Raw genomic sequence first — 17963 nt, 5'->3', positions numbered from 1 at the left:
TGAATCACAGGTCGGAATTAAGATTGCCGGGAGAATTATCAACAACCTCAGCTACGCAGACGATACCACCCTAATGGCAGAAAGCGAAGAGGATCTCAAGAGCTTCTTGTTGAGGGTGAAAGAGGAGAGTGCAAAAGCTGGTTTGAAACTCAACATTAAAAAAACGAAATTCATGGCATCTGGCCCCATCACTTCCTGGCATATAGAAGGGGAAGAAATGGAAGCAGTGACAGATTTTACTTTCTTGGGCTCCAAGATCACAGCAGACGGTGACTGTAGCCATGAAATTAAAAGACGCTTGCTCGTTGGGAGGAAAGCTATGGCCGACCTAGACAGCATAGTAAGAAGCAGAGACATCACCTTGCTGACAGAGGTTCGTATAATCAAAGCTATGGTTTTCCCAGTGGTAACGTATGGCTGTGAGAGCTGGACTATAAGGAAGGCTGAGTGCCAAAGAATTGATGCTTTCGAACTGTGGTGCTGGAGAAGACTCTTACGAGTCCCCTGGACTGCAAGGAGGTCCAATCAGTCAATCCTAAAGGAAATTAACCCTGAGTGCTCATTGGAAGGACAGATACTGAAGCTGAAGCTCAAATATTTTGGCCACCTAATGCGAAGAGAAAACTCTCTGGAAAAGTCCCTGATGCTGGGAAAGACTGAAGGCAAAAGGAGAAGGGGACGGCAGAGGATGAGATGGCTAGATAGCATCACTGATGCAATGAATATGGACTTGAGCACTCTCCAGGAGAGAGTGCAGGACAGGAAGGCCTGGCGTGCTATGGTCCATGGCATCACGAAGAGTCGGACACGACTGAACAACAACAAAGCATTCCAGGCGAATGATTTTTTTCTACTAACTATGAGTAGTAAATAAATTGTGGGAGAATTGTTTCATTTTAGCATCTCCTTACCATCACCAGAGTTCTGTTGTGTGTGGGTGTATGTGTTTTGCAAGGAATCTTACGTCTTTGCTTGCTTTAATGAAAACATTCATCACATTGTTTCACATTGTGCAGTTGTGAAATATCAAAATAAAACCTCAAAGTCCTCATCCCAGTATATCAAAATACAACCTAATAAACTGATCAGGAGCTCTTAAGAGTGCATGAAAAGAATCTGCAACATACAACAGGCAGTGTATAGCTATGAGGCAAATTACTCATTGTTTCCCTGTGCCAATTTTCCCTCTCCTCCCTGCTGGGTTTCTTTGCCTTTCCAAGTCTGAAGTAAAACAATCTGTGCTGGGGAGGGGAGATATACCTGCTTTTGTTCTTGTTCACCCTTGGGCCTCTCCAGTCTTGCTAATCAAGTTTTCTAATTCCAGAGGAATTGCGATTAAAGCAGCTAAAGAGACTCGTGGCCACATAAAGTTGAATATATTTATTGTGGTGTGAGATTTCCTAGGGAAGAGCCTTCTTCGTTGGGTGGGAGGGGGTGCAGAGTTTTGAGACCACCAATCTAGCCTGTCTTTATGTAGGTCGCAACAACATTTTTCATGGTGTTCTAGGCTATGCTAGAAATGTTGACAAAGCACACAGACCCTTACCTGAAGTTTTGTTTATTATCCAGGTTCATTATTCTGGTATAGGTTGACCTCGGTAGCCATTGCATGATACATTCTTTGGTCTCAAGGGTAAGGAGTATTTTCAGTCTGTGTCAACATAATTGTTAGGAGGGGCTCTGCTTATCTCATGAATCATATTGCCTTTCTCCCACTCCTTCCTGCTTTTAACGTAAAACTCAGACATAGTAAAGGAAATTCTGCCTTCATTTAGAATACTCTAGGTTTTCTATTCCCTAGCTAATCTGAGTGGTTGACCTCCAGTTATGAGGGCAATTCAGGCAATAACTCAGATAAAAGAGATACAGCACCCTCCTCAAAACTTGCTTGTTAATAATAGGTATTAATAAAGCATAAAAGAAATACCATGGGGGAAGCCATTCATTGTCCCTGCAAACAAGGCCACAGGATCACATAGCATCATTTCCAGGGGCCTTTTTCCAGCCCCATTTAGGGCATAGCATGGGATATGCTTTTTGCTGCCCAGTGCAACTTCAACCTTTTAAAATGTGTTTCTCAAAATAATAAGTTTCATAAGTAACCCGCCACACCTGAAAGACCACCCCCCACACCACCCCTGCCACATGTCACTCCCTACCACCTCAATTCTCGGATGGGTTTCGCCCCTCCACATCCCTGGGAAACCAACAGACAATCCACTGCAGGGATGTTCAGATCATCTCTAATATCTGTGTTTCTCTGTCCTCCTGTGCCAGCTACTCCATTCTACTCCCTCTCCTACCTGGCTGTCAGGATTTTTTTCCCATCTCAGTCTCTATATTGAGTTGTTCAGGGGCGTTTTTGCTCGTTCAGGGTTTTTCCCCGCATAAAGGTTCTTTGAGCATCTGCAGACCTCAGGATTACCCTGAGTCTGCCAGTACCTCTCTCTTGTTTGATGGGTGATGCAGTTTTGGCTATGTCAGCACGAGCATAGGAAGACACAGAATATTAGTATATACAAGCAGGGCCCCTCAAAACATTGCAATGTATCCCTAGTGTGTGCATGTGTGTGTATTGCCTGTGGCTGAGGGGGCTGGAAACAACCAAAGCACTGAAGACAGGTGTCCCTGTTCTAACTTAGGTCTTACTTATCATAGAATAGTAGGGTTGGAAGGGGCCTATAAGACCATCGAGGCCAACCCCCTGCTCAATGCAGGAATCCAAGTCAGAGCATCCCTGACAGACGGCTGTCCAGCTTCATCTGGAATACCTCCAGTGTGGGAGAGCCCACTACCTCCCTAGGTAATTGGTTCCATTGTCGTATTGCCCTAACAGTCAGGACGTTTTTCCTGATGTTCAGCTGGAATCTGGCTTCCTGTAACTTGAGCCCATTATTCCATGGCCTGCACTCTGGGATAATTGAGAAGAGATCCTAGCCTTCCTCTCTCTGACAACCTTTCAAGTACTTGAAGAGCGCTATCATATCTCCCCTCAGTCTTCTCTTCTCAAGGCTCAACATGCCCAGTTCTTTCAGTCTCTTCTCCTAGGACTTTGTTTCCAGTCCCCTGATCATCTTTGTTGCCCTCCTCTGAACCCTCTCCAGTTTGTCTGCATCCTTAAAGTGTGGTGCCCAGAACTGGACACAGTACTCCAGATGAGGCCTAACCAGTGCTGAGTAGAGGGGAGCTAGTACCTCTCAGGATTTGGAAGCTACGCTTCTATTAATGCAGCCCAAAATAGCATTTACCTTTTTTGCAGCCACATCACATTGTTGGCTCATATTCAGCTTGCGATTCACAACAATTCCAAGATCCTTCTCGCTTGTAGTGTTGTTGAGCCACGTATCGCCCATCTTGTAACTGTGCATTTGGCTTCTTTTTCCTAGGTGCAGAACTTGGCATTTATCCCTATTAAATTTCATTCTGTTGTTTTCTGCCCAGACCTCCCGTCTATCAAGATCACTTTGAATTTTGTTTCTGTCTTCCAAGGTATTAGCTATCCCGCCCAATTTTGTGTCATCTGCAAATTTGATCAGCATTCCCTGCACCTTTTCCTCCAAGTCATTAATAAAAATGTTGAAGAGCACTGGGCCCAGGACTGAGCCCTGCAGTACCCCGCTTGTTACCTCTCCCCAGTTTGAGAAGATCCCATTGAGAAGCACTCTTTGAGTCTGATTCTGTAGCCAACTGTGGATCCACCGGATCCTTGTTTCATCTAGCCCACTTGGAGCTGGTTGCTCATCAGGATATCATGGGGCACTTTCTTGAAAGCTTTGCTGAAGTCGAGGTACATTATGTCCACAGCATTCCCACAGTCCAGAAGGAGGTTACGTGATCAAAAATGAGATCAGGTTCATCTGGCAGGATTTGTTATTGACAAATCCATGTTGGCTTTGAGTAATCACTGCATTGTTTTCAAGATGCTTCCAGACGGATTGCTTTATCATCTGCTCTAGAATTTTCTCAGGGATTCACATCAGAATGAGTGGTCTGTAGTTCCCAGGTTCCTCCTTTTTACCCTTTTTGAAAATAGGGACAACATTAGCCCTCCTCCAGTCATCTGGCACTTCACCCGTCCTCCATGATTTCTCAAAGATAATAGACAGTGGTTCTGAGAGTTCCTCTGTCAGTTCCTTTATTATTCTAGGATGCAATTCATCTGGCCCTAGAGATTTGAAATTCAACGTCACTAGGTGTTCCTTGACCATAAGCCTGTCGATCTCAAGCTGCAGTCCTGCCCCTTCAGCCTGTACTTCGCCTTTGCCAGGGGGGTCATAGACCCTCTTTTGGGAGAAGACTGAGCCAAAGTAGGAACTGAGCACCTCTGCCTTTTCTTTGTCATCTGTTATCATTTTGCCATCCTTATTTAATAGCTGAACCACCATTTCTTTCCTCTGTCCTTTACTATGAATGTATCTGAAGAAAGCTTTTTTGTTGCTTTTAGCATCCCTCGCTAACCTCAGCTCATTCACAGCTTAAGCCTACCTGATGCCATCCCTGCAATTCTGTGCTACCTGCCTGTACTCTTCCTTTGTAGCTTGGCCTTCCTTTCACTTCCTATATGTGTGCTTTTTTGTTTTCGGGTCATCTCTAAGCTTTTGGTGAAGCCACATTGGCTTCTTCTGTTGTCTTCCACTTTTTTTTCTTGTTGGAATGGTTTGTAATTGTGCCTTGAGAATTTCCTTTTTTAAAAACTCCCACCCACCTTGGACTCCTTTTCTCATTAGAGTCGCTTTCCATGGGACCTTACTTCTTATTGTTCTGAGTTTATTAAAGTTTATTAATAAACTGATTATTTATTAATAAATAAATTGAGTTTATTAAGTTTACTATTTAGGGGGCTTTAAACCTTTGCCCTACACCTGTAAATCACATTACAACTAGATGCTTTTTTGCCCATGTAAATTGGAGGCATATGGTGGGGCAGGGGGCTGATCTTTATTGGAACATTCCATAACTAAAGGAATAGGCATTGTACATAGAATGTAGATTCCCTCTGCAACATTAACCATTTAAAACAGCTCAACAGTTGTCTATATCATACTAAAATACAACCACCCCATAAAACAACTTGAACATCAGTAACAACCATAGACAATTAAACAGTACAACTCAACTGATAGATTAAAACAGCCCATCATATGCCATCAAATGCCTGGGAATAAAGGAACGTCTTTACTTGGCGCTGAAAAGATGGCAGTGTTGGTGACAGGCAGGCCTCACTGGGGAAAGCATACTATAATGGTGGGGGGGTGTCACTGAAAAGGTCTTTGTTCTTGTTGCCATCTTCCAAACCTCCCTTCGTGGAGACACTTGGAGGAGGGCCTCAGATGTTTATTTATTAAATTTCTGTATTGCCCAACAGCTGAGGCTCTCTAGGCAGTTCACAACAATTAAAAACATAAAATTGTTTAATTATGGTACAATACCATAAAACCTAATATAAGACTTCAGAAGTTTAAAAGCAGCATGTAAAACCAAAGTAACACCCAACAGCAGTTACAATCTACGGAAAGGTGCATTTTTAGGAGGCACTTGAAAGATGCCACATTTTCTGCCTCCTGAACTGTACAGGGAGGGTTTTCCAGAGGGTGGGTGCCACTTCAGAGAAGGCCCACTGTTGGGGTTCTTCACGGTGACATTCCTTTAATTTTGGAATGACCAGCAAGGCCTCCCCTGGAGATCTTAGGTGTTGTCTAGGTTTATATAAGGGAAGGCAGTCTGCTAGGTATCCTAGATGTTGACATTAAGGTACAGGTAGATTCATATCAGGAGAGATACATGAACATATCACAAGCTCCAGTTTCCAAACCTTCAAAGGCAGCCCCGTATAGATCTCACTGCAGTAATCCAACCTGGAGATTACCAAAGAATAGACAGCTGAAGCCAAGTCATCCCTGTCCAGATAGTGGTGTAGCTGGGCCACCGAAGCTGGTAGAAGGCACTCAGTGCCACTGAGACCACCTGAGCCTCAAGTGACAGTAATGGTGCCAGGAAAACTCTCAAGCTATGAACTTGCTCCTACATGGGGAGTGCAACCCTACCCAGAACAAGCTGAACAACATTCATCCAGTCAGAAAAACCCACCAACAGCATCTCGGTCTTGTCTGTATTATGTCTCAGTTTGGTAGCCCCCATTGAGTCCATTGTCACACCCAAGCACTGATTTAGCATATCCACAGCCTCACCTAATGATGAAGAAAAGAAACAGAGCTGCATGTCATACTCATGACATACTCATGACAACACACTCCAAAACTCTGGATGACCCCACTCAGTACTTCATGTAGATATTAAACAGCATCAGGGACAAAACTGACCCTTGCAGAGCCCCATACTGGAGAATCCATGTCTCCAAGCCATATCTCCCAAGCATCACCATCCAAGTAGAAGTGAAACCACTGCAGTACAGTACCTCCCACTCCACTCACAGTCACCCTAGCAGAATACCATGGTCAGTGGTATTGAAATCCACTGAGAGATCAAGGAGAATCAACAGGGTCAGACTTCCCTTGCTTCTCTCCTGAAATAGGTCATCATACAGGGTGGCCAAGGCTGTTAGCATGCCAAAACCCAGCCTGAACCTTGACTGGAATGGATCCATATAATCAGTTTTGTCCAAGAGTATTTAGAGCTGGTCCACAACCACATGCCCAAGGACCTCGCCCATCAAAGGAACATTCACCACCAGCCTAAACTTGTTAAGATCTTCCAGGTCCAAGGAAGATTTCTGCAGGAGTGGTCTTAGTGCTACCTTCTTCAGGTGGTGTGGGGCAAAACCTTCTGGCAAAGGAGCATTACTCACCTCCTTGGCCCAGCCAGCTGTTCCCTCTCTGCCATTTTTAATAAGCTACGAGGGGTAAAGCTCCAGTACGGAAGTGGTCATAAGAACCTGTCCAAGGGCCTTGTCAGCTACAAAGTCACAAGGTAACTCTAAGCCATCAACTATGTAAAATTTGAAATTGGCTAGAACGCCACTGTTGGGTGGGAGGGGAGGACTGTATACAAAACAACTAGATACATTCAACAGTATAGTTATAAGAAGTGAGCTCCATTTTTAAAATATAATGAACCATCAGCAGACACCTGCTTTGTAACATCAGGGGCTAACTTTGAAATCTTGCATCTTTACAGGTAAATTATGGGAAGGTGTGCAATGAAAGTAGAAAAGGACTCAAATTCACTGTGTCTCGTGGCTGCAGCCCAGAGTTTGCATTCGTGCCATACAGTAGCACTGTTGCTATTTATACAATTTACTCAGGAGACCTTATAACTATGCTTAGGGGACATTATAGTTCCGTTGACTGCTGTATCTTTCACCCTAATTTTCAGGTAAGTGAAGTCCTTTGGGGGATTTTAGACTATTTAAGCAGATTGGCAGACCAACTGTGTTTAAAATAGTGGGTGATTATGTGTGCCTCGTTCATATAAGAATAGCATGAAATGTAATGCATTCTCATTGCCTTTCATTCTTTTACAGTAGGTTATAAGACCTTTCTTGCCAAGTCAGGCCAAGGTCCATCTAGATCAGCCTCCCCCAACCTGTTGCCCTCCAGAGGTGTTGGCCTGCAACTCTCATCATTCCCAGCTGACATGGCCATGCTGGCTGGGAATGATGGGAGTTGTAGTCCAACACCACTGGAGGGCCCCAGGTTGGGGAAGGCTGATCGTAAAACATCTTTCTGTCTTCCAGCTGTGGTGAGCCAGGTACCTTTTCAAAGCTTACAAGTATGACAGTGATGTTCTTTCCTGTTTGTCTCAAATATCTGTTAATAAGAGATATTCTGTTTCTGTACATGGAGGTTCTGTTTAGCTATCATGGCTAATAGCCAGTTGATAAATCATTCCTGAGGATTTGCTTCATCCTTGTTCAAAGCTATGAACAAATGTTGCTGTCTTACACTGTCAGACCATTGGTCCATTTGGCAGTGGCTCTCCAAGTTCAGGGGTCTTTCTCACCTTTTCTACGCCTTTAACTGGCTATGCCAGGGATTGAATGTGGGACCTTCTACATCCAAAGCATGAGCTCTGCCACTGGACTATGGCTACGCCCCGATGATTAAAGCTATTTGCCATCATCACACCTTGAGATTGTGCACTCTGTTCTGAAATCCAGTTGGATTGCAAGTGGTTGCTAGGATGAGTCAGAGGAAGGCATATCTACGCCTGTTGGAAGGAAATGGAATGTACTTTGGATTTTGATGTGAATACTATGACATCAAACATTTACAGGTCCCAGCTTCCAGTAAAAGAAACAGGTAGCAGGTGATGTGAAAGGTCCTCTGCCTGAAACTCTGGAAAGCTTTTGCAAGTCAGAGTAGACAATACTGGGCTAGCTGGGCAAACAGTCTGATCTGGTTTAAGACAGCAATCCACCCTAAGATGCATGGCAGTATTATCATAATGGTATCCCTACAAGCACTTGGATAAAGATGGTCCTCAAATTAGGGTCGAGCTCCCTGCAAAGTAGATGTGTAATATAGAGGGCAGCCTTTCCCAACCTGGTGCCCTCCAGATGTTTTGGACTTCAACTCCCATCAGGCCCAGCCAGCATAGCCAATGTTGAGAAATGTTGGGAGTTGTCCAACACTTCTGGAGGGCAGCAGCTTGGAGAAGGCTGGCCTAGGCACCGTTTGAGCCAAATGGGGATTTGTGGACATGCTCTGTGAATAGCATAATGCCACCTGAGCTAATGTGGAAAGTGCCTTTTGATAGTGATCTTGTTTGTGTAACATCATTGGGCTATTAATACATGGGACCCTAGTGTTGTAAAGCTGCAGGCACAGTGTAATTCCTGCAAGCACTGAAATACTTGGGGGAGGGGCTGTTGTCCTGAACAAAGTTTTCCTTCTGCCTGATTGAAATTTGAGCGCATGCGGTGTCTTAGCTTTATTCAGATTCTGCAGGAAATACTTTTAGATCACGAGGTGGAAAAGGGTAACGTTGCTAAATCTGTAATGTCCTATTTATAAATACACTGATTTGTTATAAAAAGCCTTTTCTTGGAGGTGTCTTGTCCCAACACCTCTGTAACCAAGTGTAAACCTTAAAGTAAACCTTTTAGAAAACTGCTATACAGCAGCTGAAATGGTTGGATGGGGCAGAGCCAAGACGTTCTGCCCCCCTTGTTATAAAAAGCTCACTCCATCAGCCACACTGGCTGGGGATGATGGGAGTTATAGTCCAACACATCTGCAAGCCACAAGGTGGGGGAACGCTGGCATAAAACATAGACCATTGTTTCTGATTCAGTTCTGTTATTGTTGGGCACTCTTTGGCACCAGTGTTAACAAGTACCTTGTCTGGCCCTAAAAACAGAGTAAGAAACAAAAGTGGGAAGGTACCAATTGCCTTCCCTAAAAATGGTGTAGCCTGAGTTTGGAACCTAGCCACCATTGAAGGAAGAAGTACTTGCATTGGTTGTTTGTTAATTATGATGTGTTTAGTACTTGGCTTTAATGTCTTTATAAATGTTTTCTATAACAAAAATTTAAATATTTATTATGATATATTTTAATGTATTTTGATCTTTATTTGTAAACTGGTTAGAGATATTTTTAGTTCAAGGGCCCATGTCAAAATATTTATGTCATAAGGTGCATAAGGTGTCCAATCTGACTGATTTCATGGGGGCCTGTTACCCCTTTCTGACCCCTCCAAAAAGGGGTAACAGGGACCATTAATTACATCATAAGATACAGGGCTGAAATGGGTAGCACATGGTAAAGTTCACCTTCCTGTATCTTAAAATGTCCAATCTGATTGCTTTAGATGGGGCCAACCCCAGACCAAACTATTTAATATAAACCTAACTGTACTGTACTGAATCAAGTAAGGCATATTTAGCATTGATCTTACAGCTCCAGAAATGTATTGGTAGTTCTGCTTGGGGGCCTAATGTGGAAAGGAGCTTGCTTAATCATCAGCAGCCACTGGACAGGGAGCCATGGAATCTCCTAGCAGCAAGATCGCTAGGTGGTGATGTCATTAACAGGTTCCCACAACATTGTTTTCCCAAGATGTTGTGTATGTTGTAACAAATGGATATGTGAGGCCATTGAAACATTTCCAGTTGGTGTTGCAAATGAAAAGTATGACTAGCAATAGGAAGGGCCTTTATATCTTGAAATGTCCTGTGCACAGAGTCAGATACTGAAGAAATAGGGATTGAAATAACATTTGCATCACTTGATGAGCAGTTGGCCACCCCAGAAGGAATAAAATGATCACCACAGTTAATAACAGGAGTTACCTGGGCTATGATCCATATGTCAACACTGTTGTTAGAAAGGGGACTCTCCAGGACACAGTTGGATTTTTAAATTGTTGGATGGTACCTTTAGAACAGAGGTGGGCAACCTGGTCCAACCGCCTGATTGCCCCAGTTTGGACCAAGTCAGCAGGCTGGACAAGGTCATGGGAGTGGTGCCTTCCACCAAGCCCCTGCCCATGTTATCAAGTCCACCCTGCCTCCTTTTTTTCCCTTTCTCCATGCAGAGAGAAGCATGGAACTTCATCCCTCTCTCTGCACAGAGAAAGCAACTTGGCCAGGGCTAGCAAGACCAGCTGTGTGGGGGAGAATCCCTTTGTTATCTTTGGGGGGACTTGATGGGAAGGGAGAGGGGGCCTGCGGAGGGTGTCCAGCCCTCTGCATGCCAGATTGGGCCACCCTCTCTTGTCTTAGAAGAAGAAACAATTGAGATTTTACCAAAGTTCTCAACAGCAAAAAGGATGAGAAGATACCTCTCAGCTTTTGATTTGGAACTGAAACCATACAGCAACAGACCAAGGGTGCTTCAAGACGGAGGGCTCCTAGCAATACCAATCACAAGACACTGTGCAGCTATTCCATCTTTTCCTCATTAATGAATTTATGGTGGAAAGGAAAAAGATGGTAGTGGTGGAAAAACAGGAGGTTACAAATGGAAAATGATGACGTCTGGAACCCCTTTTAAAAATCTGTGAATAAGGCAGGATGATTCACAATAAAAGCCTTGTCTGGAAGCATCCTAAAACTATCAGGGAGTAGATTTGTACCATTTGATGATGGCAAAAGATCTGTGATTCTGGATAATTATGAAGATTTCATTGTGCTTGACACTATGTGGATGATATCACTGGCATTTAAGACAGAGTGAGCTCTAGTATTGACAGATTGGAATGCCAGCGTTTTGGTGGATTGTTCAACCTTTTTTTACTTAAAACCAAAGGCCATCGCAAAACAAGAGAAGAAGGGGGAAATAAATAAATAAATATGATTATTAATCAGTATGATTATACGTATTAATAAATATGATTATCCATCTAACTTTAAAGGCAGCCACTGGAAATAACAAAACTTGGTATGTAACATTTTTGTTCTGATTAGCCAAAAGCATACAAATTTTCTCAAACTCCGACATCTCAGGACAAGAAAAGCAGCTGGATAAAATCTCTCTCTAGGCACCCTATATATTGTGCTGGACTACAAATCATGACCAATATCCTCCACCTCTCCCCACCCACAAACACAGAGACATTGGTCCCATGGGACTTTAAGGAACCTTCCTTCCAAATAAGCAGTAGGCATAGGTTGAAAGTGCAGCTTGGTAAAAGTCTTTCTTAATAAAGGAAATGTAAGCTTGTGTAAATACTGCTGCAGAGTGTGATTTACCTTTATATGCCGATACCACAGAGAAAACCTGGTATTTGCTAGATTTTTCCATATCCCAGTTGCAATCTTTGTTGAACACCCTATCCGTAATAATAAAAGAATATATATCCCTTCAAGTCAGTTGTCCCCAACGTCTCAAATGAGATGTCATAACCCTTGGACAGTGCTTCACACATCTCTTTCCAGCTTTCTGGGCCTAGCTGTTTCTAGAAGCATAGTTTTGGTAGGCTATAATCAGGCATTTGCTTCACTTTTTGATAGTACGTAAACAGCATCTTATGTATTCCAGCTTTAATAACAGATGGCATACCAACTTCAGTTTGAAACATTACGGCTGGAATACCCTGGACCAACCCCAATAAACATTTTAAGAATTTGTTCTGTATCGCTTCCAAACAACTCAAATCACCCCATCCCCATAATTCCACACCATACAAGATCTAGGCAGTAATTTTCTTATGAAAATTTTCATCCTCAGAAGCCCTTCTCTGAGTGCCCCAACCAAATGAAGTGAGTGAACCAAATGAAGAGGGCCTTTTCCATTGTGGCACCCCAGTTGTGGCAATTCAGTTGTGGAATGCTCTCACCAGAGAGGCTTGTCTGGTGCCTACTTTGTGATCTTTTTGGCGCCAGGTGAAAACCGTCTTTTTCCAGGCATTTTAGTCTTTTGGTTTCTGTTGTTTTTAAATCCGTTACTGTGTTTTTAAGTCTATGCAGTGCTGCTGGTTTTTACTTTGGTTCTTCTTTGTGGTCTCTGTGACTCACACATATGGGTTATGTACCTGTGCAGAACAGTCATTTGGAACATTGTAGAGCTGAGCAGAGCTTTAGGCAGGAACCCCACTTTACCACCCATGCACATTCACTGAACATGGCTCGTGCCTGCCACTCAGTTATGTGTCCACCACAGTGGAGGAATAAATTAAGAGTGAGGCATCAAAGCGGGGAGGAGGGTGGGTTGTGTGAGTTCACAGATGACCACTTGAACAACAGTCGTCTCAATCCAATTTGAGTTATGGATAAAAGGACCATCTCATTTGCATGTAATAATACAGGAATGTTAATCTGTTGTATACCTGAAGGGGAAAAACAATCTTTTAAAAATTTTTACATTTTTACTGTAAAAATTGAAAAGGAAGTTTTGGTAGATAAACTTCCCCAACAGAAAACCATGTATTTCTCACAAATCATCATCATTATAGGTTATAGCAGAAACAATGAAAAGCTCCCACCAAATAGCTGAGGAATGCCAGCAGAAGCACAGTGTTAAGACATATGACTTGGTTATTGTAAAACTTCCACTTAACAGTAATAGCTGACAGAAGTCCTAAGTTTGAGAAGTTGTTCCTAATGCTTGGTGGGTTTCACACATCAGCCTGACATATTTCAAGACACTAGGAAAGTTTGTTGAGGACTCTGGAGGCACCCACATCCTGGGAGAGGTGGGCGGGGGGGGGGCTTGCTGAAGGATCACTAAATGACTTCAGAACAGGTGCCAGCTAGAGCAGATGTTAAAAGATGCATCCTTTCCAAGCTGCACCTGTTACAATCTTACACTTCAATAAATTCTGCTCCAGCTGTGACAACCCTTCTGAAGTAGTTGAGGAGCTTCATTGTTTATGTGACATGCCTTCAGAAAGGAAGATTTGACTGAGGAAATTATAAATTTATTTAATTCATATGTGGGACTCTCAAGAAAAACCGAGTCAGGTGACCATGGGTAAATGGCACAGTACTGGTTAACCTACATCTAACTGTTTCACCTGTTTTACACTGGCAACCACAGCTTATTTGCAGATTGCCTTGACCAGGGGCCCAAATTGTTCTTTGTCGTCATTTAGCCAAACTGTGAAATGGGTTGTCTGACTACATACTGAAAATGGAAGAGGCTGACCTTGGCATTGCAAAGCATTTCAAACAAGGGCCTCTTTCCATACATTGAACAACCATTTCTAAAGGCCTGCTGTTGACATGACATTGGAACAGTCAGTGCTAATGCTGCAAGTCATCTAACAGAAATTCTAGCATTTACCAGTTCTGTGTGTGCCAGACAAATATGGGCCTGAAGTAATTAAATGAGAATAAGCATTTAGAACAATACATATGAAGAAATGAGGCTCCACAAACAGGAAAACATTACTGCTGAACTGCGACCTGCCAACCTACAAAAAGAAATCACTCACAGTTGAACAGCATCATTGTAAAGATTGACAGAAGTCTAAATCAGTTTGATCCAAACTCTCATTGGTATTCATAGAATCATAGAATAGTAGGGTTGGAAGGGGCCTATAATACCATCGAGTCCAGCCCCCTACTCAATGCAGGAACCTAAGTCAAAGTATCCCTGACAAATGGCTGTCCAGCTTCATCTTGAATGCCTCCAGTGTGGGAGAGCCCACCACCTCCCTAGGTAATTGGTTCCATTGTCGCATTGCTCTAACAGTCAGGAGGTTTTCCTGATGTTCAGCCGGTATCTGGCTTCCTGTCACTTGAGCCCATTATTCCATGTCCTGCACCCTGGGATGATCGAGAAGAGATCCTGGCCTTCCTCTCTGTGACAACCTTTCAAGTACTTGAAGAGCGCTATCATATCTCCCCTCAGTCTTCTCTTCTCAAGGCTAAACATGCCCAGTTCTTTCAGTCTCTCCTCATAGGGCTTTGTTTCCAATCCCCTAATCATCTTTGTTGCCCTCCTCTGAACCCTCTCTAGCTTGTCTGCATCCTTCTTAAAGTGTGGCACCCAGAACTGGGCACAGTACTCACGATGAGGCCTAACCAGTGCTGAGTAGATACTTCATGTGATTTGGAAGCTATACTTCTATTAATGCAGACCAGAATAGCACAAGCCTTTTTTGCAGCCACATCACATTGTTGGCTCATATTCAGCTTGTGATCGACAACAGTTCTCGCTTGTAGTATTATTGAGCCAAGTATCCCCTATCTTGTAACTGCATTTGGTTTCTTTTTCCTAGATGCAGAACTCAGCATTTATCCCTATTAAATTTCATTCTGTTGTTTTCAGTCCAGTGCTCCAGCCTATCAAGATGACTTTGAATTCTGTTTTTGTCTTCCAGGGTATTAGCTATCCCGCCCAATTTTGTGTCATCTGCAAATTTGATCAGCATTCCCTGCACCTCCTCATCCAAGTCATTAATAAAAATGTTGAAGAGCACTGGGCCCAGGACTGAGCCCTGCGGTACCCCACTCGTTACCTCTCCCCAGTTTGAGAAGGTCCCATTGATAAGCACTCTTTGAGTCCGATTCTGTAGCCAACTGTGGATCCACCGGATCGTTGTTTCATCTAGCCCACTTTGAGCTCATTTGCTCATCAGGATATCATGGGGCACTTTGTCGAAAGCTTTGCTGAAGTCGAAGAATATTATGTCCACAGCATTCCCACAGTCCAGAAGGAGGTTACGTGATCAAAAATGAGATCAGATTCATCTGGCAGGATTTGTTCTTGACAAATCCATGTTGGCTTTGAGTAATCACTGCATTGTTTTCAAGGTGCTTACAGATGGATTGCTTTATAATCTGCTCCAGAATTTTCCCAGGGATTGATGTTAGAGTGAGTGTTCTGTAGTCCCCAGGTTCCTCCTTTTTACCCTTTTTGAGGATAGGAACAACATTAGCCCTCCTCCAGTCATCTGGCACTTCCCCCGTCCTCCATGATTTCTCAAAGATAATAGACAGTGTTTCTGAGAGTTCTTCTGCCAGTTCCTTTATTACTCTAGGATGCAGTTCATCTGGCCCTGGAGATTTGAACTCATTCAAAGTCATTAGGTGTTCCTTGACCATATGCCTATCAATCTCGATCTGCAATCCTGCCCCTTCAGCCTGTATTTCGCCTTTGCCAGGGGGGTCATAGTTCAACATTGGCTCTGGGAAACTGCATCAGCCACTACACCTGATTTCCTTTTGAACAAATTCCACAAAGGAATTGAAAATTGTGACATCAAATCAATTACGGGGGGTAGGCCTGCAGTCAAAGAGCAATTTGTGCTGCATAGATATGAGAAAGCTGGCAGACTCATTGGGATCATCAGTGTGCAAATCCCTACCTGGATTTCATTGCTTCACAAGATGGGACTGTACAGCAGCCTTTTCAAGAAAAGAAACTTCTGGAAAGAAAATCTGATTTTTCTTCCTTGAGGCTTTGGGGCTGAACTATGAGGGGGAGAACAGGAAGTTTATGTTGGGGTTTCTGGGAGGGTAAGTAGTAATTTTTTTCAGTGTTTTCATTACTGAAGAAAATAAATACAAAAGTATTCTTGTGGCAGAAAGTATATATTTGACTGTATTGCGAAAATAGTTCATAATTTCAGAACCAATGTGCATAGCTCCAGTTCAGTACACTGGAAATTGTTATGACTCTGAACATATTAAATGGTCTGATTTGGGGTTGGTCCCTTGTACAGCAGTCAGATTGGATATTGTACGGTACATGAAGGTGATCTTTCCTAAGTGATACCAGTTTCAACCATGTACCTTATGATTTAATTAATTGTCCCAATATGATGTAATTAACGGTCCCTGTTATCCCTTTTTGAGGGGTCAGAAAGGGGGTATGCCTCAACAAAGACTGGGAAGTCTGGAATTATGTTCTGCTATCCCCCATGTACCTTATGAGGTAATTATTGGCCCTTAGAAACAGGGTTTTGGAGACTGCCATCCCCTAAATACCCCAGCAGTTGTTCATAAGGCTTTGGCGATGTCACAACTTTTGTAAGATGTCCAGATAATCAAACCTTTTGTACCTTACAATGTAAATATTTTGACATGGGTTCTTGGAGTATTTTTAGATATGGGAAGCATATCTAAATCAATATATAAATCTACTGAATAAATACAAATAATAGAAAGACAGAAGAAAATGACATATCTTCTTTTTTCTTTTTATACTTTCTTTGTGCTAATATTTTCTTTTCCCACTCCCTATTACACTAACACACCAGAACCAAAATTGGCTTAAAACAAGTAAGTGTGTCCTGAACTTCAAGCCCCATCAATTAGCTAGTGAAGCTTTAGTTGATTGCCGTAATAATTAAATCCATTCAGCCTTAGTAAAATATGATTCTGAAGTAAGAAGAATAGAAATAGTGTAATAAACTTAAGTCGTTATTATTTTTAAAATGAATTGTTACAGAAAAGAGTACATTTATTTCCAGTAATGCATTATGCACATTCCATTACAACTTAGAAGTTATAATTTTACGTTATTTTATATATTTATTCAAGATTCATCCTGATATCCTCCTTTTCTCTTCTGCTTCAGTGCAAGTATATTGGTTTTTTAATCTAACTGATGAGCTTGGATCATGTCTGACTTGCTAGTGACTAAGGATACAATCCTGAACACACATACTAGGGAGTAAGCCCTATCGAGCTCAGTGGGACTTACTTCTGAGCAAACATGTTTAAGATTTCGCAGTAGCTGTGATGAAGTTGCTGGGGCAGCAGGGAGAGATTTTGTTACAAATGTTTTATTTCCTTTCCCCCCCAATATTAAATTCCCTTATTCATATTTGTCTCAAACATTCCTCCTTCGGTATTCAGTAAGTGCTCTGTGCTTCATGTATTTCTTAATGGCAGGAACTTTATAGCAGTGGCAGGGATGGCAATATCCTTGCCTGGGTCCCATGTCTGAGAGAGCCAGAACCTGATGATACTTCTGAAAAGGTAAATAGCTTTCCACTAGAGCAAGGCTAGAATTAGAGCATTTGTGGACAAGGGATATCTTGTGTGTATGACAATAAAGGAAGAAATATTTGCATGTTTCTTCAGGGATCGATAAAGCCATTGTAGGAAAGCCTTCTCACTGATGGGTGGGGTGACAGATTATAGGTCCGTCAACTTGAACGTGGTCTCGGTTCTCAGTGTGTGTTGCTTTGATGCAGGACCAAATGCATCATAGACCTCTGTAGGACCACTGTATTTGTGCCTAATATTAGTCAACAAGTGGCGTGGCACAGACTCTGGTCTCAGGATTGTGTTCACTCACTGTTATTTGTACGAAATCACATGCATCCTGAAGGTGGCCATGGCTACTCTTTCTTGCCCTTTGGGCACTGCTAGCATCTTAACCCAATTCCCGTACCCCCTCCCTCCCTTCTTCATTAAGCCTTTGCTTGCCAGAAAAATTAAAATGTTTTGAGAACGTCAGCTACAGAATAAAACACATGCAGAACTGAAAATCCTGGCTGAAAGTTGGCCCCTTGTTTTTAACTGCTAAAGTTGCAGCCCTTTTGCTTTTAGCTGCTGGGGTGCACTGCCTGAGGAAATAGTTGACACCTGGCAGGACACGTTTTAT

At 42.7% G+C, this 17963-nt stretch overlaps 1 protein-coding gene across 7 annotated transcripts in view; it reads left to right on the top strand.

The window, feature by feature from the left end:
• The window catches only part of ERCC8 (ERCC excision repair 8, CSA ubiquitin ligase complex subunit), a 90987-nt gene that overhangs the window by 39178 nt on the left and 33846 nt on the right, over positions 1–17963 (top strand). For 2 of the 7 annotated variants that reach the window (XR_014787592.1, XM_084833289.1), the window contains exons 10-11: positions 7135–7332; positions 17246–17332. Coding sequence is in view for 3 of the 7 variants with exons in the window: in XM_084833289.1 (XP_084689415.1) it covers positions 7135–7332; positions 17246–17332 (285 nt within the window). In the remaining 4 variants the exon portion in view is untranslated. Of the gene's footprint in view, positions 1–7134; positions 7333–14727; positions 17333–17963 lie in introns of those variants that run through there. The other 5 variants (XR_014787594.1, XR_014787593.1, XM_084833291.1 and 2 more) reach the window with 5 other exon arrangements.

This window comes from Heloderma suspectum, chromosome 2, assembly GCF_057233095.1.
Source record: "Heloderma suspectum isolate Gila_16-S chromosome 2, 16-S_ref, whole genome shotgun sequence".
NCBI classification, from domain to species: domain Eukaryota; kingdom Metazoa; phylum Chordata; class Lepidosauria; order Squamata; family Helodermatidae; genus Heloderma; species Heloderma suspectum.
The sequence above is the reverse complement of the archived record's forward strand: the minus strand, read 5'-3'. Positions and strand labels throughout refer to the sequence as shown.